Source organism: Phoca vitulina, unplaced genomic scaffold (assembly GCF_004348235.1).
Source record: "Phoca vitulina isolate PV1807 unplaced genomic scaffold, GSC_HSeal_1.0 scaffold9, whole genome shotgun sequence".
Classification (NCBI taxonomy): domain Eukaryota; kingdom Metazoa; phylum Chordata; class Mammalia; order Carnivora; family Phocidae; genus Phoca; species Phoca vitulina.
Window position 1 is genome coordinate 50,723,540 of NW_022589712.1, and position 21,430 is coordinate 50,744,969.

The 21,430-nt window shown below is 39.5% G+C and overlaps 1 protein-coding gene across 1 annotated transcript in view; it reads right to left on the reverse strand.

Annotated features, from left to right (window-relative positions):
- Positions 1-21,430, reverse strand: part of FIG4 (FIG4 phosphoinositide 5-phosphatase) — a 118,720-nt gene that overhangs the window by 25,155 nt on the left and 72,135 nt on the right. Inside the window, exons 19-22 of the mRNA XM_032408089.1 lie at positions 18,348-18,431; positions 15,985-16,180; positions 13,378-13,460; positions 9,559-9,645 (exon numbers count right to left, since the gene is read on the reverse strand). Coding sequence (XP_032263980.1) covers positions 9,559-9,645; positions 13,378-13,460; positions 15,985-16,180; positions 18,348-18,431 — 450 coding nt within the window. The remainder of the gene's footprint in view (positions 1-9,558; positions 9,646-13,377; positions 13,461-15,984; positions 16,181-18,347; positions 18,432-21,430) is intronic.

Sequence of the window (21,430 nt, forward strand, 5' to 3'; positions counted from 1 at the left end):
AACTAAAAAGCTTCTATATGGCAAAAGAAATGATCAACAAAATGAAAAGGCAACTTATAGAATGGGAGAAAATATTTGCAAACCACACATCCAATAAGGGATTAACATCCAAAATATATAAGAACTCATATAACACAGAAGTAAAAAACAAAAAAACAAAAAAAACCCAAACAACCCAATTTAAAAATGGGCAATGGACCTGAACAGATATATTTCCAAAGAAGACATACAAAATGGCCAACAGGAACACAAAAGGACCGTCAGCTCAGGTCATGATCCCAGGGTCCTGGGATCGAGCCCTGCATCGGGCTCCCTGCTCAGCAGGAAGCCTGATTCTCCCTCTCCCACTCCCCCTGCTTGTGTTCCCTCTCTCACCATCTCTATCTGTCAAATAAATAAATAAAATCTTAAAAAAAAAAAAGAAATTTGAGTTGCTACCTCTAAAACTGAAAATAAACTACAGGTGATCCTTGAACAACATGGGTTTGAATGGTACAGGTCCACTTGTAGGCAGTTTTTTTTTTATATAAATATAGTATAGTACTATAAATATATTTTCTTTTCCCATGATTTTCTTAACAATTTCTTTTCTTCAGCTTACTTTATTTTTTTTATTTTTTAAAGATTTATTTATTTATTTATTTGAGAGAGAATGAGAGACAGAGAGCATGAGAGGGAGGAGGGTCAGAGGGAGAAGCAGACTCCCCGCTGAGCAGGGAGCCCGATGTGGGACTCGATCCCGGGGCTCCAGGATCATGACCTGAGCCGAAGGCAGTCGCTTAACCAACTGAGCCACCCAGGCGCCCCCAGCTTACTTTATTGTAAGAATATAATATATAAAATATAAAACATACAAAATATGTGTTACTCGACTTGAAGTTCTCAGTAAGGCTTCCAGTCAACAGTAGACAATTAGTAGTTAAGCTTGGGGAGAGTCCACAGTTAAACACAGATTTCAGACTGTGCAGGGCAGGGGGTGTTGGGGCACCCCTAACCCCCATGTTGTTCAAGGGTCGAGTGTATAGTCCAAAACTTACAAATAGTTGTCATTTGTCTTGCCATTTGCTTCATATGGGTTAACCCTGGTACTTCTCCCTCACACTTAATTGTGGCATGACAGTCCTAAAAGAGGTAAAACTATTAAATATTGACTAGTACTCATTCATAATTTATTTAATGCTTACTATGTACCAGGTATCCTCCTAGGGCCTGGGAATTCAAAAGTAGATAAGCCCAGCCCTCAAGTAACTCATAGTCTTTTTATTTATTTATTTACTTCTGAATTTTTTTTTTTTAAGATTTTATTTTTAAGTACTCTCTACACCCAACGTGGGCCTCGGACTCACAACCCCAACACCAAGAGTCGAATACTCCACCAACTGAGCCAGCCAGTCATCCCTAGATTGGTTTTAGATTAAAAATACCATATATTAGGGGCATCTGGGTGGCGCAGTCAGTTAAGCATCCGACTCTTGGTTTAGGCTCAGGTCGTGATCTCAGGGTCGTGAGATTGAGCCCCATGTTGGGCTCCTCGCTCAGTGCAGAGTCTGCTTAGGACCCTCTCTCCCTCTCAAATAAATAAATCTCTTTAAAAAAGACCACATATTGGGTTCTATTTACCAAGGACTTTCTATTCTCATAAAACTGGGAGGGAATGGCAAAAGGATGTTTATAAAATACGAGCAGTCTTCTAATTATGAAAACATAATGCAACTGATTTCCATGGTAGTATTCCTCAAATTTCTTCATAAGACCATAAGGAAAATGAGTGATAATATAAAATGATAAATAAGGAAAATTATTTCCATAACATTAAAAGACGACTGACGCCTGTTGGTGAATATTAAACACGATCAGGACTTAATGCAATTTGCACTTCATTTTTTATTATGTGTAAAAGCACCAATGGATTCTGAGTAACACATTGGGTAGTACAGCTATGTTTAAATAAGAAATCAGAAGCTTTTTCGTCTTTCAACCAAAAATTTATCTCAACTGAGAAGACTTCTCATATATGATCAAAGAAGGCAGGGGCCACGAATACATCATACCTGGGCACCTACATTCTCATTGTGCAAAAGGAATGGCTGTGGGGAAGCCACGGTGACACAGCATGAGGCTCAATCATCATCCCATCTGCCCAAAACCATCCCACTCAACTTCCATACAGAAAACTGATGATAATTGGGTAAACTAACAAAATAACAAAAGGTTAAACAGTTACAAAATGTGATTCCTGTATGTAGAGCGAAGAAAACCATGAGTAATACCCCTCACATGGCCATATCAGATATCCAAATCTGCTCAGGATTAACCTGCTTGCTTGTATACAAAATAAGACAGTGTTTTAAGGGCTAAAAATACACTTAAAGCTCTAATAAATTCTTCATCTCTATCAGCAATTGAAGGATTTCTTTGTCCTCTAATCTGAACATGGGTCTCCAGAAAAATGTAAAAGCATGTATAATAATCTATTTAACTTGGAACCCCTTTGGAGAAAGAAATTTAACTTGCTTCTTTTTTAAATCAAGAGCAAACAACAACAACAACAAAACCCCAAACTTAAATTTATCTAATCTCTGTAATCTAAAACCTCCTGAGCCCCAGATAAATCATCTTGTATGTGCTATTACTGTCAGAAATGAAATACCTTAGCCCCCAAAATTAAGTCTGTCATGTATCTCCAATCCCAGTAACCCACTGCCAGATCTAGTCAACCAAACTAGAAAACACCTGGCCTCTCGCATGTTCCTCACACCCAATCCACTACACTGTCTTACCAAGTCCTACCAAGTCTTAGAGATTCTACCTTTGCAAAACAATCCCCCTTCTTTATTTCAACAGCCAAGAGCAGGCTCCAATCCTTTTCTTGTCCTGTTTCCAACAGATACATTGTTTATCTCCCAGCCTCCAATCCATTCTCCACGCTATTTCCAGAGTGACCTTTCTAAAATGCAAATATAAGCCTATCACTCCCCTGATTAAAACCCACTTGTAGGATAAGGGTCACGCTCTCTCACTTGGCATTTCCACTTGATCTTGTTCTTACCTGCCTGTGTCTCTGATTGACAATCCCCTTACATTAGACATAGAATTATGTATGGATCTCCAAAAGCGGTGCATGGTCTGGGGCCTCTGCCCAGAGCCCTCTTTGTCTTCTTCAACCAAGTAACTCCATCTTTCCTTTAGAATCTAGCCTGAGAATAATGCCTACCCAGGAATCTCTGTCTGATTTGGGTTCTTCTCTGCACCCCCAAAGCCTCCTCTGCTAACAGCTTCATAACACCTACCCACCACCTAGAAACACTGACCCCATGGGTCAATGCAAACCCTCAGAGGCAGGGACTGTATCCCTTTCAACTGTGCACTGCAAACACACAGTTGTGAGCATGCATTGAATATCTGCCATTTAATGCCTTTAATGTTTTATGAGTAAGGTAAGAGCTTACCTTACAGAAGTTAACCTCACGTTACCCAAGAGCTATGTTCCTGAAAACAACACAACAACAAAACCCATGTTAAGGGGGTACTTAAGACCTCATGTGAACCTGTGAAAGCTCCCATAAATGGGAGTCACCAAAATAAAACAGGCCATATACATAATTTAAAAATACACAATAAAGTCATTTTGATACCTTAAATTAATAACATAAGTACCTACAATTAAATTTATATTTACTATTCCTTATATGCTAGAAATCTTTCAGGATAGCCCTCCCTGAAAGTTTCACCAAATTCACCTTGTTCCATTAAGTTTATCTTAACATCGTAGGCAGATGCCATTGTAGATAACATTCAAATAAAGAGACATTCACTTTATCTATGTATCTAATGGCTCTTTCATTCTGACTTTCAGCGGCAGCTTCCTGCTACCTCTTCCCTTTACAGGCCCATCCTAGCTCTTGATTCATTTTACATAATGAGAGTATATTTTTCAAGGCCTGCATTTACTTTACCCACTATGGACGTACCACAGAATAGTCTCTCATCCCTTCCTGACTCCTTTTCTTCCTGACCTCCCTTCTCTGTTTCTAATTATTCCCAAGAGAAATCACTCACTCACTTACTCTCTCTCTCGCTCTCTCTCTTTCACACACACACACACACACACACACACACACACACACACACCACATTTTCATTCAATCAACAAACATTTATTAAATGCCTACATGCCAGGAACTGAGCTAAGTTTTTTAATTCATATGGTGCCAGAGAAGGTGCATTCACGTGAATCCAACCTGTGACTATTATCTACAATAAGAAATGTGCTTTGCATAGCAAACCAACATACGGCTGTATTTATGCAGAGAAAGAAAATTCCACTCATCAAGACAACTATACTTTGTGCCATGCACTGGAATTCTCTTTTGGATTCAGTTCAGTTTTATTTTATTTCACCGTGTGGGAGGCCCACTCGATTAATTTTGTGGCCCACTTATGAGTAAGAATTACAGTTTGAAAAGCACTGTTCTTTTCTTTTTTTTTTAAGAATTTATTTATGTGTGAGAGAGAGAGAGTGAGAAAGAACATGAGCGGGTGGGGAGAGGGAGAAGCAGGCTCCCTGCTGAACAAGAAGCCCGACTCGGGGCTCGATCCCAGAACCCTTTGGCCTGGGATCATGACCTGAGCCAAAGGCAGATGCTTAACCGACTGAGCCACCCAGGTGCCCTTGAAAAGCACTGTTGTAAAATACATGAAGGAAACTTGCATTTTGGAGAAGTTACTGTACTAAAAAGAAAAAAAAAAAGTTAAAACTACCCTGGAGGGATGGAGAGAGGATGGCGAGGGAGAGGAGAAGGCCAGAGAGAGAGGAAGGTAAAAGTAAAAGAAATATAGAAAGGGAGGGAGTGGACAGAAAGAGATCATTTAGGAATAGAAAAGATAAAAAGGAAAAGCTAAAGAGGGTAAAAAAGAAGAGAGAAAAGTAAAGGCCAGAAGGAAAAAGGGGCAGAGACTGTCGTGGTAACTTCTGGGGTGAGGAAGAGGTCACAGACTGGCCTCCTTGTCACCTTTCATCTCCCAAGTGTGGAGGGAATTAGCTGATTAATCACTGATCACTGCCTCCCAACTGCTCTAAATCCTTAAACCTTTAAAGACTGTACTCAGGGTGTTTAGGAAAGGTGACAAGTGTTATCCATTAAGGTAGAAATACTGCGCCGGCAGCCCAGAGCCCAGAGCATTGTCTGCTGGGCACTAGATGAGATCGTGCAGGGGACCCTAGAGAGAGCCTCGCATATTGGGAATACATTACTGAAAACAACTCATGAAAAGAAAACAAACTTGAGTTCATCACGGCCACTGTGCCATGCTCATCTCATCAGTGTGAAAAGGTGCGCTAATTCTCACTGTGTAAAAGCACCCTGTGATTCATGAAGTGCATCCCCTAACAGAAACCCTTACCTGGGGGCATTCACTCTAAGGTCAGTAAATGCTTCTTACTGTGAAATGGACTTAGGGAATAAATTAACCTGATGGTCCTAAAAGAGTAAACATCCTTATTTACCTTATATTACATTTCAGCTCATCCTGTGTTGGACGAACCCTAAGTTAGATAGTATTTATCCAAACCCTGTGTATTATATTTTGAACCATTTCTTAGAGGTAGTTTTTAAATGAGTGAGACCTATTCCTCGCTCAGAATAGTAGGCACTAATAATATGTGTGTTCATGTTCTTTTTAACCTACACTGATTGGCATTTGTTGCTCAGTTAAAAACTCGTGGAGAACTGGTAGGAGTGTAAAATGAGAACAGGTTGGTCTTGCATGGATACAGTGAATCACTGCCGGGCCACACATCACCCTGCCTGCCCTGGCACAGCCAGTCCTTCCACTTGGGGCCTTCTCACTCTGCATTGGGTCACAGGGGCAAGTGGAAACAGGAGAAAGAAAAAAAAACCTAAAAATCTGGTGTGCTTGCTTGCTTTTTTCTTCCATCAGAAGGGAACAAAGAAGTAGGGGAGGGCAGAGGGCTTATGAGTAGGAAACAGAATAAGGGGAAAAACTAAAGAATGTTCAAGGATAGGGGGAGAAAGGAGCCACTGGGAGGGTGGCTGAAAACCAGGGAGATGCTGGTGAGGTGGGCTTCTAGGTAGGGATGCTCAGGGCCTCTTACAGACTCTAAGAGTAATGGGTGGTGGGGGAGACGAGATTCGGGACATTTCAACAAATATTTACTGAGCATTCAATTTAACATATTATTCTGGGGGCAGCCCGTACAAAGATGGGCTGCCTTCTAGGAACTTATAACCTAGTAGGATAGCAACCATCGTAAATAGCAGAAGTGCTGTTCTGATAATGGCTAAATGGCTTCTATACCGGGCTTCACGTCAAGCAAACTATCCTTGCTCAAGAAGCATGTCTACATGGGGAACAATATACTGGGTGTCTATATGGGGGACAATATGCTGGGTCCTGGGAAAAGAATAAAGGTTTATTATTTTAAATATTATATTTAAATACGAAAACAAAATTCAATATTAACAGAGCAGAAACATTATGTCTGCATGCAGAGATGTCTACAAACCCAGATGAGGTCAGAGGATCAACGTGAGGGCTGTTCACACTAATTACTCAGTATTTCTACCACTGTGGTTATAAAAGCAGCTGGTAACACGAGGCATGTATAGTGATGGGGAGCCAGCCTGTCTGGGTTTGAATCCTGGTTCTTCCACTTGCTAGCTGTTTGACTTTGAGCAAGTTACACAATTTCTCTGTGCTTCAGTTTCCCTATCTGTACAATGAGGATGATAGGAAGATAATAGGGTTACTATGAGAATTGAGTTAATTCAGGTTAAGGTATTAAGTGAGTGTCAGTGAATGTCGGCTGACGTCATTTCTCCCTAGTCACCACCCATACACTCAAGGAGTGGTAAGACTCAAAGGGAGGGGCACACTCAAATGAAATACAGCTTTGAGTATTTGGGCTAACAGTGTAGACATGGACCAGTTTGGATTCAACATCCACTTCTAAGAAATGTCCCCAGAATCTTGGATGAGAAGTGTCCAGCTAGCCCATCCAGGTTTCTGCACCTCCACACGTATCAGGGGCCCACGCTACACTGGCTTGTCAGTTGTTTACCGTTGATATTTTTACATTTGGTGTTGTATTGACCTCACATTTAGAAAAGGAATATTGGTTTGCCTCAGGATTTTAAGAAAAATTGGTAAGACTGCAAATTATCTAGAGATGAGTAGGCACACTACTGTTTTAAAATATCTTAGAACCTAAAACATAACAAGATGAGGATTTCAATAATCTCATATAAATCTAATTGCTCTTGGTTTTGGCATAGCTTTCAAAATCTAAAAATGAATACTTGACATTTTAAGATTCTAGTTAGAGAATTTCAGTTTAAAGCAAGCACCCATGCACATACACAAAGACACCCCCCCCCCAAAACAACCACAACAACACTCTTGGGCAGTTGCCATGACAACACAATGCTGAACCTACTGGGCTCTGTTATCCTGTTGAAGATGTTGTGCAAAAAGACACTCATGTTAGATTCTTTACTAATTAAGTGCAAAGGTTAAAAAAAATTCTAGATCCATAAGGTTTTCATATGGTCTAGGACTCAGAAAAGTAAATACTAAACATTTTAAGAAAAGAATTTAAAAGTAATTACTGCAAGGCCAACTATGGATCAAAGTAGATGCAATATGGAAGAAAACACAAAATACTTTTATTTTGTATGCTCTAGTCACTTCATCTTTTTCTCCCAAGTTGTGCCATACTATTTTAATGGAATAATCAATTTGTATAATATAATTTAGTTAACAGAGTCTATTTTTTTACTAACACATTTAAATACTTTCCTTTTCTGGCCAATCTATTTCAATTCATTTGGGAGCCCAAACTTCCATTTGCTAATTAGACTTAAGAAAGAAAAAATGGTCTCTAAATTAATAGGAGTTTATATATTTAAAAAAAAGAAAAAAAACAGTGATGGGGAGAGAAGGGAGGGATAAGTAGCCCTTCTGGGAGGCTGTGATTAAACACTGTCCCATTCCTTCCCCTTCTCGGATTAGCCAACTTCTTTGGAAGTTTCTCTCTGTCTCAGCTGCTAGACTCAGATCCCCTCAAGACTCAGTTGAAGGCCTTTTTTCACTCTATTCTCTTTTCCAAGGTGGTCTAATCCCTAGCCAGTGGCTTTAATTATTACCCATAGGCATGCACATCCTCAGAATGAAATGACTATCCCCATTTGTATCCCCAGAACTTCCAGATCCGTTGGCCCAACTGCCTCCTAAACACGGCCACCTGGATGCTACTGTAAATGCGAACTGCATCCTCCCGTAGCACTCTTTACCTCAGTAGATGAAAGCTTGGAATGGTCCTAACACAGGTGTACTCAATACCTATCTGCTAAATGAATAAATGTATCAGTCAATCAATCAATCAAACCTGTTCCACAAACCAAAAAATCTAAGGGTCATTCTTGATAAGGACTTCTTTCTCTCCCTCCATGATGAATCAGTATCCAGGTCCCATTTCACCTCCTAAATATTCCCCAAATCTATTCCATTTCCTAACTCCTCCTAGCCACTACTCTCCAAGGCTCCAGTCTTTGCCTGCATTATTATAACCACCTCTTAATTATCAATCAGGAACATGCAGATGTAGTACACAGAGACGTTAGGCAATCAATATTGATCAAAAATGTATTAAACAATCTGATAAAGTTGCTCTAAGAAAAGGGAAGAGAATATTTGCTAAATGTCAACTATATGCAAGGCACTGATCTAGACACCTCACGTATACAACCTCATTTAATATCCACAGCGACCCATTTTCTAGAAGAAACTCAACTGGGCATATGGCATCAGGAGCCTTTCCTGGTCACAACCTTTGCTTTGTTTGGTCGCAACAAGCAGAGAATAACAATGAAGATGATGATGATGGTGGTGGTGGTGGTGGTGATTACAATTTACTGAGAACTTTTTCCAGATACTGTTTCTCAGCATTTTGAATGCATTATTGCATTTAAGCCTACCACCCTCCTACAAAGTAGGTGCTATTACCATCCCATTTTGCAGATGAGGAAATAGCCACATAGACTTAAATTACTTAAGGTTAAAAAAAATAAGAAGTAGTAGGGCTGTGATCTAGGATATGAACCCGATTCTGTTTAAAAATTTACTAAACGCCTGTTTAACTTACAGCAAGTCATTAGAACCAGTGGGGATATACAGCTAGAAGAGACAAACCCATCAGTGCCCTCAAGGGTCTTGTATTGAACCTGAGGAGCCTGTCTCCAGGGTCAGAGCTATTTTGTCAATCCCATCTCTACCCAATGGAGAGCCAAGTTTATGGAGGGAAGCCTCCAGCAACTCCAATCCCACCTCCAAAGGGCATATTTCAAGTCAAAGCTGCTGATCTCTTTTCCATCCCCACAGCTACCCAGTTATTCTTGGGTAAGACATCAGGAAGAGATGCTTTAGTGCTTATACTAATATGGTGACAAGACTGAATAATTTTCTTGAAAAAGTCTACAAAAAAAGTACTGTGAATAGCATGAATACAAAGATTTTTGAAAGGTCTCATCTAGTACTTACAGTTTTATAACTCCATCTGGGCACCTGGAACAGAGCTGCTGGCTGCTCTTGTCTTGTTTATGTCGACGCTGACCCAGCTGAACAAATCTACAAATTACAATGGATAAAAACTAAGCTAAAGAAGGAACTACTTGCAATAAATTCAGCAGATTACACAAAATGGTATGAGCTTTCAAATGACAGCAGTCTGCTTATTTTAGAAAAGTGCACGAGTGCCCTATGCAACCCAAGACTGTCCCTACAAAAGGGGGCCTGATTTTACAGTGGGTTTGTTACGAATGAAGGAGGAGGAATTCTGTGTCTCAGTTTACTTCAACGTGACATAGAACTTGAACCGAAGTGTTTCTGAAGCCAGATGGATGAACTTTCAGAGCCTCTCTTATCTAAGGGTAAATGCAGCAGGATGCTAGGGGAACACGAGGAGAGGCATTTGCGGTGGGACAAACGACAAAGAAAGAACAGGATCAGGACGGGGATCCATCTCCCAAAGCAGGGACACTGCTGAAAACCCAGCACGTGGACTCTGTCTCCTTAGGACCACAAGAATCCCCAAATGTACTCCAGCCACTCACGTACTTTCAACTGGGGGGGGGGGGGGTTTGGAGGAGACCACCTGCTGAGCCCCACGGCCACACCACCCCTCCTTAGAGAAGCCCGGAACAACACTCATCCAGGCTTGAAGCTAAGAGCCACAGGGACTCGCCCCCAGCCGGCTCCACAGGATAGGAGGATCCCTTGCAATGGGTCAATGGGCTGATAGGCCAAGGACCACCCGCTATTTCTCAAGTGCATACTTGTCCTAGTGTGGGCTGTGCTCCAGGCATCCGTCTTCCCCTCAGGGGCATGGCTTGTAATTTTGTTCTAATGTGCCCTGGGAGGTTATGGGGCACGATTAAAGGGCTGACTCCTTTCCCAATTTTCTACTATTTAAAATATTTTCTTTCTTATAATTATCGATACTTTTATAATTTATTTTTTCTTTTTAAAAAATTTTTAAAATATTTTTAAAATTTTTATTTATTTATTTTTATTAACATATAATGTATTATTTGTTTCAGGGGTACAGGTTTGTGATTCATCAGTCTTACACAATTCACAGCGCTCACCATAGCACATAGCCTCCCCAATAATTTATTTTTTATTAGCTTTTTTTTAAAGGTCAAGAAAAGTGCTGCGGAAATTACCAATTACTAAGTTGTTAGGGTGCTACTGGAAAACTTTCAAATAACTTACTTTTATCCAATTTTTATCTTAGTAAGTAAACATTTTTGATCCACTTTTATCCAATTTTTATCTTAGTAAGTAAACATTTTTGATCCATTTTTGGGGAAGAATGTCACATAATACCTGTTACTTGTACAGAACTTTAAACTTCCCAAATCATGTGCACAATCACTGTCAGAATTTTTTTTTTTTTTTTTTAAAGATGATTTGGCACAGGGCTGAGGCTTTGAGGAGTAAGTAGAAAACTTCCAGGTCCGGTTGAGATAGCAAACCAAAGATATCAGAAAAGCCGAGGGCAAAGGAAGGTATAGAGAGTAGGGCTAAGCGATTGAACCAAACTACAAAACCAAGAGATCTTCAGGAGTTCGAAGGTGGTTGAGGCCAAAAGTAGGAAAAACAAGCAGGAGAACAGGAAGCTAGAAGACAGGCTATGGATGCCAGTTCCAGCGCCTTCCTTCCCTCCCCACGTTGTCCTGTGGTTGCCCAATCGGGAGCTGCGACAGGCAAGCCAGGCCAGGGCACTGTCTTTACACACACAATCTTTGGTGGATACTAGTCAATTGGGTGCAGAACTGCAGTGGGAGAAGGCAGAACTCCTGAGGTCAATTTAGGCTAGAACTATATGGACTCTCGCCCTGCCCTTGAAGCTCTGCCGTCTGGATCCAAGGAGGCACTAAGAGAGCCCCAGAGCCCAGCTGGGGCAAGAAAGGGTACCAGTCAGTTCCTGAAATCCAAGGATTTGGCCACCCCCTGGCACAGCCACACCCCCAGTACTGATGGAGGGAGGCCTCCTCTGCCATAGCAGTGTCCATGACAGATGGGGCGGGGAGATGCCCCTGCCACCAGGAGAAGCAGTCTGCCCACAGTAAAGAGTGCCTTGCAGAGAGGGGAAGAGATGACCAGACCTCTGTTTCTCCCCTTTGCCCCAGGTCTGCATCATAAGCAGGGGCAGCTGATATTACCAAGAGAATAAAAAGGATTGCATAGTCTAAAATCACAGGTACCCATGAAGCACAGGAAAGGTCTCCTACGTAAGTCACTGAATGGCTCTTTCTGTGCTCTTGGCCTATAAAGAGGGATAATAATATCTTTTCAGCCTACTACACAGTTGTCCAAAGAAGAAATAAAACACTGTAAACTGTTACACAAATCAAAGGAGGAGGTGTTGTTCTTCAGAATATCAAACACAGAATCTTATTCCAGGACATGGATTCCTCCCTCCCCTGCATACTCCCTTCCCTGTGGGCCTGCCCTTGTCCCCTTCTTAGACTGGTTCCCAGGGATATTGTGGCTGAACAGGGTTGCATCTCACTCCCTGAGAAGGGAGAACTAAAAGTGGGCCTCAGAGGCAGTCTGAGCTAAAAAGTCTCCAAGCAAAAGTCATGCCTGAAGCAAGAGACACTTTCTTTTGGCTTAATCAATGTGAGCCAAAATTTCAGTCCTTGACTGAAGTGCTCTTGCTCTCTGCAGTAAGCGAAGTGCTATTATTCAGTCACTAACCCCAGACAATTCCTTCTTCCAGATCATGTTGCTTATAAAGGCTCACTTCAAATGCTGAAGAGTTTAGCCACACTGTTGGGACAGCTGTGATGGATAAGTGACTGTGCACCTGTGTGTCCAGGCCCAAATTCTGGGTGACTAAACCGGCTTCTGTTAAGATAGTAATAGTAAGAGAGTCATACCAGTGCTTTTGCCATTAGGAGATGCTGCGCACTTTTATATTTTACATATTATAGCAGATCTTACTAATTTGAAGTAAAAAGTTGTCAATATCCAGTTTGATGGATTCAGCAAATGAAATACTCCCCTTAACAAAGAATGGAACATCAGTGCTCATTTATATTATAGAGTTGACATAAGCCAAACTTCTTTGAATGAATGGGATGGTATTCACATGCAATAATTAGGTCTTCTCAGTGCATGTATTAAGCTGAGGAAGTGTTTACAGTGGTTATCATAGGTTCTTGAGGATTTCTAGGTGAGGGATTCTTTTGAGAATCTGATAACTATAATTCTGTGTTTCTCCTCAGAAACACACACACACACACACACACACAAAATTATGTATATGATTTCAGGGAAAACCTTTTGGTGGATCCTCTTTCAGCTTAGACTGTTTAATAAGGTCTAGAACATTCTGACTTGATGCCCTTATATCACCATTTCCTTCTTCCTCCTCAACCACCACTCCCACCAGCACCCCAGAGCTAACGCAAATGAAAGGTCCTCAATCGTCAATATCCCAGGTTCATTTTGTAAGAAGGTATCTGCTCTTGGGACTTTGTTAATACAAGAATACAGAAATGTATGTGTACTTCAGCTTGCAGCTTATATATAGGTGGTTAGAATACACGGACACATCATAAATTTTTATCATTGAGGGGACTGAGAGTCTTAGGCAGTAGGCCCTTTAACTCCAAATAGAAACCAATGTTTCAGAATTTGACCTCCTAAACACTATTAACTGTATTCCAAGTGGAATTCATTTCCTTCTGTATTGTTGACCATTTTCATTTTTAGAAGTTATACTAGATATAAGTTATTGTAATAATACATTTGCATTTTTTTCTTAATTTCTACATAGAAGTAGTTTACCTTGAATAAATGGAGAGATCCTCTTCTGAGAGACCATCTGAGAGATTAATTCCATATACCTCTTTCATGGGCTGGACCACATTCTGGAGTTAAAAACAAAAAGGAACCAGGAAGAATTTTTAGACATCTAGCATATTAATTATTTCCAAAGATGAAGAAAATGAACCTGGGAAATTTTCCACAAAAGCAATCACAATATTTCTTCAATATATTCATTAAACTTCTCAGTTAATGGTTTTTTAAAAATCTGATTTTGTTTCCACTAAAAATACTTTGTTTTAGGGTAAAAAGCTATTAAATAATTACTAGTTCCTTTTGTATAATGCAGGAATTAGAAAACTTTTTCTGCAAAGGGCCAGATAGTAAATATTTTAGGTTCCTTGGGTCATATCATCTCTGCTGCAACTACTCAACTCTGCTGTTATAGTGCAAAAGCACCCATACACAATATGTAAACAAGTAGGCATGACTGAGTTCCAATAAAACTTTATTTATAAAAAGAGGCAGTGGATTGGATTTTGACAATTGGCTATCGTTTGCCAACTCCTGGAATTATGGATTCAGTTCTTATATTATCACATTTTACTAGCCATATCTACTTCTATGACTTTTGGCTATTTCTGGGAATTAAATTTACCTAAAGCTCGATTTGGTTCTTATGTAGTTTATTTCCTTTTATGTTCCCTTATATTGGTAATGTCAAATTGAACAGGGTGAATTTCCCACTGGGGCTATGCAAAGATTGTGAGGCCCAGGTCCAAACCCTACATTCCAACAACGTGCTAAGCAAGGAAATAAATGGACCTCAAGTGGATGTGCTGCTCAAAAGTGGACAGGTTAAAAATTCTGAAGTGATAAGAAATTTATTATTATACGTGGGAACAAAAACATTAATTTTTTTAATTAACATATAATGTATTATTTGTTTCAGGGGTACAGGTCTGTGATTCATCAGTCTTAACACAACTCACAGCGCTCACCATAGCACATACCCTCCCCAATGTCCATCACCCAGCCACCCCATCCCTCCCACCCCCCTCCACTCCAGCAACCCTCAGTTTGTTTCCTGAGATTAAGAGTCTCCTATGGTTTGTCTCCTGCTCTGGTTTCATCCTGAAAAACACTGATTTTATTTCAAAATGAAACCATTTCAATAATGTCTATGCTAAATGTATTCATCTCTTAATGACCTAAATGTGAGACCTGAGAGCATAAAACTCCTAAAAGAAAACATAGACAATAATCTTGGACATTAGTCTTAGCAATATATTTAAGGATAGGTCCCCTCAGGCAAGAGAAACAAAAGCAAAAATAAACTATTGGGACTAACTATACCGAAATAAAAAGCTTTTGAACAGCAAAGGAAACCAACAAAATCAAAAGGCAATCTATTAAATGGGAGAAGATATTTGCAAATGATATATCCAATAAGGAATTAATATCCAAAATATATAAAGAACATCTACAACTCAACACCTAAAAAAAACAAATGATCTGATTAAAAAGATGGGCAGAGGACCTGAATAGACATTCTTTCAAAGAAGACATCTGGATGGCCAAGAGACACATGGAAAGATGCTCAACATCACTCATCATCAGGGAAATGCATATAAAAACCACAATGAGATATCATTTCACACCAGTCAGAATGGCTAGTATCAAGAAGACAAGAAATAAAGAGCAAGTGTTGGCAAGGATGTGGAGAAAAGGGAACCATCATGCCCTGTTAGTGGGAATGTAAATTGGTGCAACCACTGTGGAAAACAGAATGGAGTTCCTCAAAAAATTAAAAACAGAAATGCCATATGATACAGTAACTCTACTACTGAATATTTACACAAAAACAATTCAAATTCAAAAGATAATAGAGGCACCCCTATGTTTATTGCAGCATTATTTACAATAGCCAAGATATGGAAGCAACCTAAGTGTCCATAAATAGATAAACGGATATGCAAGATGTGGTATTTATATACATATATAAATGCAAAGGAATATTATTCAGCCATAAAAAAGAATGAGATTCTTGACATTTTTGACAACATGGATAGACCTCAAGGGTATTATGCTAAGTGAAATAAGTCAGACAGAGAAAGACAAATACCATATGATTTCAGTTATACGTGGAATCTCAAAAACAAACAGACAAACAGAAACAGACTCATAAATACAGAGAACAAACTGGTGGATGCCAGAGGGGAGGAAGTACGGGCATGGGAAAAATAGGTGAAGGAAATTAAGAGGTACAAACTTCCAGTTATAAAATAAAAAAATCACAGAGATGAAAAGTACAGCACAGGGAATCTAGTCAATAATGTTGTAATAACATTGTATGGTCACAGGTGACTACACTTACGGTGAGCATTGAATAATGTATAGAATTGTGGGATCACTATGTTGTACACCTGAAACTAATATAATATTGTATGTCAACTATACTTCAGTTAAAAAAAAAAAAAAGTATTCATCTCTGCAATGCCTCAAACACCACACATTAGAATGGTGTACATGAGATAATGTGACCTTTTCTCTCAGCCTTTTAACAGAAAGTAGGATCTTAGAGATCATTCTCCAAAGCCTCATGCCAGACACAAGCTCCGCTCCCACCTCGGTCACTTTGGCACTGTCCCCTGTGTCCGTCATCTTCACTGGGGTGGAGCGCTGAGACACAGAGCCCTCCTCTTCCCGGTCGGTCCCAGAGTCATCCTCAGAGCTGCTGGACACTGCCTCCTCGCTGGGGGGTGGCGGGGCGCTGGCTGCCGTTTTACGCTGTAAGACAGCTTCTTCTCTATTGCTTTTGTTCCTTTAAAAAGATGAATATTGATATAAAGCATCTTTAAGCCAAACCCTTGACACTCACTATGTATGACTCTGTCCAAAACCTTAGTGCTAGTGAAGCACAAGAAAATGGCTGTGAGAAACTAGTTCCTGGGTTCAAGTTGTGATTAAGGGAAAACCTTAACGTTTTACCATGTACATGTACTGACCTTATATGAATTTAAGCCCTGTTATAAATTCAGAAAATAGGGGCACCTGGTGACTCAGTCGTTAAGCATCTGCCTTTGGCTCAGGTCATGATCCCAGGAATCGAGCCCCACGTCGGGCTCCCTGCCCAGCGGGAAGCCTGCTGCTCCCTCTCCCACTCCCCCTACTTGTGTTCCCTCTCTCGCTGTGTCTCTCTCTGTCAAATAAATAAAATCTTTATAAATAAATAAATAAATTCAGAAAATAAACCAGTAAGTGCGTGTAAACCAATGCAGAAAAGTCTTCTCACCACTTGGTTACTGTGTCCTCCTTTGGTAAGTGAAATCACTATTTTCAAAATTTATGGTACAATAATAGCAAACTATGTGTTTGGGACATTAGTAAAATTATCTTGCTACAACTTGTAAAACATTCAAGAAAAGGTCAATAGCCAAATCCATGTAAATTTCCTTCCCTTCTATGATTTTTATCAATCACAGCATCAGCTGATTTGTACCATAGTAATGAGCAACTGATGAACATAAACTAAATTTTAAAATTTGTGTTATTAGTAAATAACTATATCTGCTAAACATTCCTACTAATAGTAGGGAATAGATGGGGAAAAAACCCCCCAAAACTCAGACTTATAAAAGTATTTACTTTTAGTTCCAAGTACAAGAGTAGTAAGAATGCTGTTTTCTTTTAAACTCAGAAAATAGGGACGCTTGGGTGGCTCAGTCGGTTAAGCGTCTACCTTTGGCTCAGGTCATGATCCCAGGGTCCTGGGATCAAGTCCCACATCGGGCTCCTTGCTCAGCCGGGAGCCTGCTTCTCCCTCTGCCTGCCGCTCCCCCTGCTTGTGCTCTCTCTCTCTCTCTGACAAATGAATAAATTAAAAAATCTTAAAAAAAATAAACTCAAAATATTTTATAGTAAAATTTTTGGCTTTTATGAAAAATGTTTAATATTTCACTCTTTAAAAACTACTCTCTATAAAAGACTTAAAATGCCATAATATTCTGAAATGCTCTAGGAAAGGAAAATGAAGTACTATCTGACTATGGGTTAGATATTATAGAAAATAAGCTAGTTTCTGACTTTCTGCAAAGTAAAAATTAAAGTCAGTGGCATTTCTGTGCCATACAATAATGTAGCTGGTTACTTATTTATTCCAGGAACTCCTTGAATTCTGAATTCCTGAGGACATCTCTTAAATTCCATAGTTTCCAGTCCAAGGCCTAACATGTAGCTATTTAAAGCCACAGAAATGGTATATCTGGAAATGGTAATGTACATCCCATTGCATAAACCACATGTAGCTGGAGTCCAACCAGGATCCCATACACACTCACAAATACAATTAGGACTCAGTATCTACAGTCTAGCCAGGGATTCTGTCCAGAGTCTAAAAAAAAATCTCATCACTGGGATTATTCATGTCAGTGGCAGTAACAGATTCTCATGCCAGAACATACCACTCTCACTCCGGTTTCTAAGCATGAAGATGGAGACATGATTTGACTTCTTCCTCACATTATTGGGTGTAACAGTCTTCCCCAAAACAATGTTACAGTAATATACAGAAAACCTATTAATTTCTCTACCTGAGCATATTTGTTTTAATGGTTTCTCAGGATGCCAACAAAAATAAATAAAATGACTATAAATTTTTACCTAAGTATTTTATGTTGTGGGAAACTGAGAACGCTGAGTTATTTATAGGACATAACACATAATATCTGCTACCTGTCCCTATGCCATCTGTGATATTTCTAATTTAAAATAATAAAATGTACTATGTTGCTGAAATTCCTATAAATTCTTTCAATGTTGAATTCTTTAGTGATCCCAGAGCTATGAATAAACCACCTGCATAGATGCAATAAATGGAATGTGCTCCAAACTATGTGACTTGAAGTTATTCTTTTTGGTGAAAATTATATTGCAAGTGCCATATTATTTTACATGAATCTTTAAAATTTCATTCTATATGCAAATCTTACCCCAATACTGATTTTCCGGTTTCATCTGGTTTACGCACTGTAAATGGACTTGGATCAATGCCAACGGTCTTGGGCATAAAGTCACTGAAGAAACAGGAAAGAAATTCCATATGAATCACTGTCCATCTCCAGGATACTTCTGTTCAATTCACATTCTCATACTATTCCTTCTTAGCCCTCAGAGCTACATATATTCTGAGCCAAATGTTCAGGGGAGCTTAGGTGATCCAGGCCATAAATCCCCATGAACTAATGGCACCAGGTAACTTCAAGCTCTCAGTCTTCACTATGAATTTTCTTCATGATTATGAGACCCAGTGGTTTTGAATTTAAGATTTTCTCTACTGGAACAGAGTTATATCTAAATTGTTGCCACAATGTATACACTTTGTTTATACATCAGAATTACTTTCCAGGTAAAACTAAATTCATAAAACCAATGGCAAAGCACAATGTTTTTATTACACTATACTACTCAGGGAGGCTGACACAATAATCAAAAACACAGGAGTATTGGAACTGAAGTATCAGCATCTACCTCATTAGGTTGGGGTTAATTCATTAAAATACTGGAACACTTTAAATAGAAACTTTTAGTTTGCCACATACGAAGATAAGCTGAAGCTCCTTCGGCACTGTGCAAAGCCTACCTCCTAATTATTGCTATAACCAGACCAAACTCCTCATAGATGCCAGAAATACCAGAGTTGCATGGTTTATGCTGATGAGAATTATGGCTTTGGCAAGGATACCACTCCAAGTGTGACCCATTACATTTTGTGAAGGAAAAGAAAGTAAAATAGAATCTGATCCAGAATGCCTCTTTGACAGAAAATGTTGTTTTAAAAATGTAAGTGGTTTAATTTTTCTTTCTTTTTGAACATAGATAGTCGATCCTCATTATTTGTGGACTCCTTATTTGAGAATTTGTTTGCTCACTAAAATTTACTTGTAACCCCAAAACCAACACTCAGAGCTTTCATGATCACTTGCAAACATGTGTAGAACAGTGAAAAATTATAGAGTAATGCAAAGCTCATGTTCTCAGCTGATGGAGAACAAGGCGACACTCTGCCCTCTTGTTTCACCTCTCATGCTATAAGCAAGTGTCCTTTCCATGGTCTATTTACTGCCATGTTTTTCACCTTTTTGTGCTTTCTGTTGGTAACCTCGTTGTCTCAAATGACCCCAAGCATAGTGCTGAAGCTCTCTAGGGCTTCTAGGCACAAGAGAGAGCTGTGTGTTAGAAAGAAAACACGTGTTTTGGGGTGCCTGTGTGGCTCAGTCGGTTAAGTATCTGCCTTCAACTCAGGTCACGATCCCAGGGTCCTGGGATCAAGCCCCACATTGGGCTCCCTGCTCAGTGGGTAGCCTGCTTCTCCCTCTCCCTCTGCTACCCCCCCTGCTTGTGCGTGCTCACTCTCTCTCTCTCTCTCCCTCTCTCTGTCAAACGAATAAATAAAACCTTAAAAAAAAAAAAAAGGAAATACGTGTGTTGGAGAAGCTTTGATCTCGTATGAGTTATAGTATTGTTTGCTGTCAGGTCAATGTTAATAAAAAGTGTTGTCTGCTATGAGTTCAATGTTAATAAATCAACAATATATATTTAATAAGGCATCTTTAAACAGAAACAACATAACATGGTTATGCTTTTTTTTTTTTAAGATTTTATTTATGTATTTGACAGAGAGAGACAAGCGGGAGAGGGAACACAAGCAGAGGGAGTGGGAGAGGGAGAAGCAGGCTTCCTGACGAGCAGGGATCCCGATGTGGGGCTCGATCCCAGGACCCTGGGATCATGACCCAAGCCGAAGGCAGACGCCCAGCGACTGAGCCACCCAAGCGCCCCCATGGTTATGTTTTGACTGGCTGATAAAAATGTTGTGACCCGAGGCTTGCCAAACCTAACCCTGTATTTCCCCAAAGAGCAACGGTTCAGTACTCTCTAATCCAGTTGTTTCAGGAACTTTATAGAACATAACCCCTGCAAATAAAAAATCAACTGTATATACACATATGCATAAAATCATTCATCCTTTGCTGAGTTGAAATATTCTTGAAATGACAATAACCTTATGGTTAAAACTTCTAAACTTTTAATAAGTTTAATTGAAAGTCAACCAAGTAAAAATTCTAAACTTTCCATCTGAAACTAAAGCAAAATATAGAATGGCTTCTCGGAAACAAAACCATAGGATATGTTTCTACATGTATATTAAGTTTAGCATACCTATATCACATTGGAAGAAAATGTAAAATACAAAAATGCAAACTTTAATATAAAATATAATAATCAAGAAGTGATTTGCTTTGTCTAATTTTCTTACTCTAGTCCCACCACTTTTCTAAAAGATGCCACCAAATTCTGAAAAAATGTAATATATTCAAAAGTGACAGACCAAGATGAAGAGTCTGGAAACAATGACACAAGAATTGTGAAAAGAAAGAATGAAGGATATTTACCTGAAAAAAATTAACACTGCTTCCTCAAATATCTGGAGGGCTATTGTACAGAAAAAGAACCACACCTGTCCTATTCCTAATAAAAATAATAATATAACGATAGCCACCATTTATTAGTCACCCACCTGCGTCAAGCACCCCATTAAGGCACTTGGCATGTATGTGTATATACGTGTATAATGCACACGCCTCTATCTACATAAAAGAAGAAACTGAGACTAGATAATTTTCTAGGTAGATAAATTAGATAATTTTCTCAGGGTCACACAGGTAGGCAGTGGCTGATCTATGATTCACATCCCTACCTTTCTAGTACCAAAGACTATGCTTTTTTCCAACTAATTTATGCTGGCTCTCGATTTCTATGTTCAATTTTAAAAAGTGAGTTTATTCCAAATGACAAACTAGGACCAATGAGAGGCAGGTTTCAACTTACCAAAGGAAAGAAATTAACTCCAGTTGTCTAACACTAGAACTGACTGCCTCCTGAAGCGGTGGGCTCCCCATCACAGGTGGTATTCAGAGGCTGTACAATCCCCGCTAGCAGGCTTGCGGAATGGACTTGCGGCAAGGCAAGACATATCTATACAGACTAGGAAAACTAAAGTTCCCAAATCCTT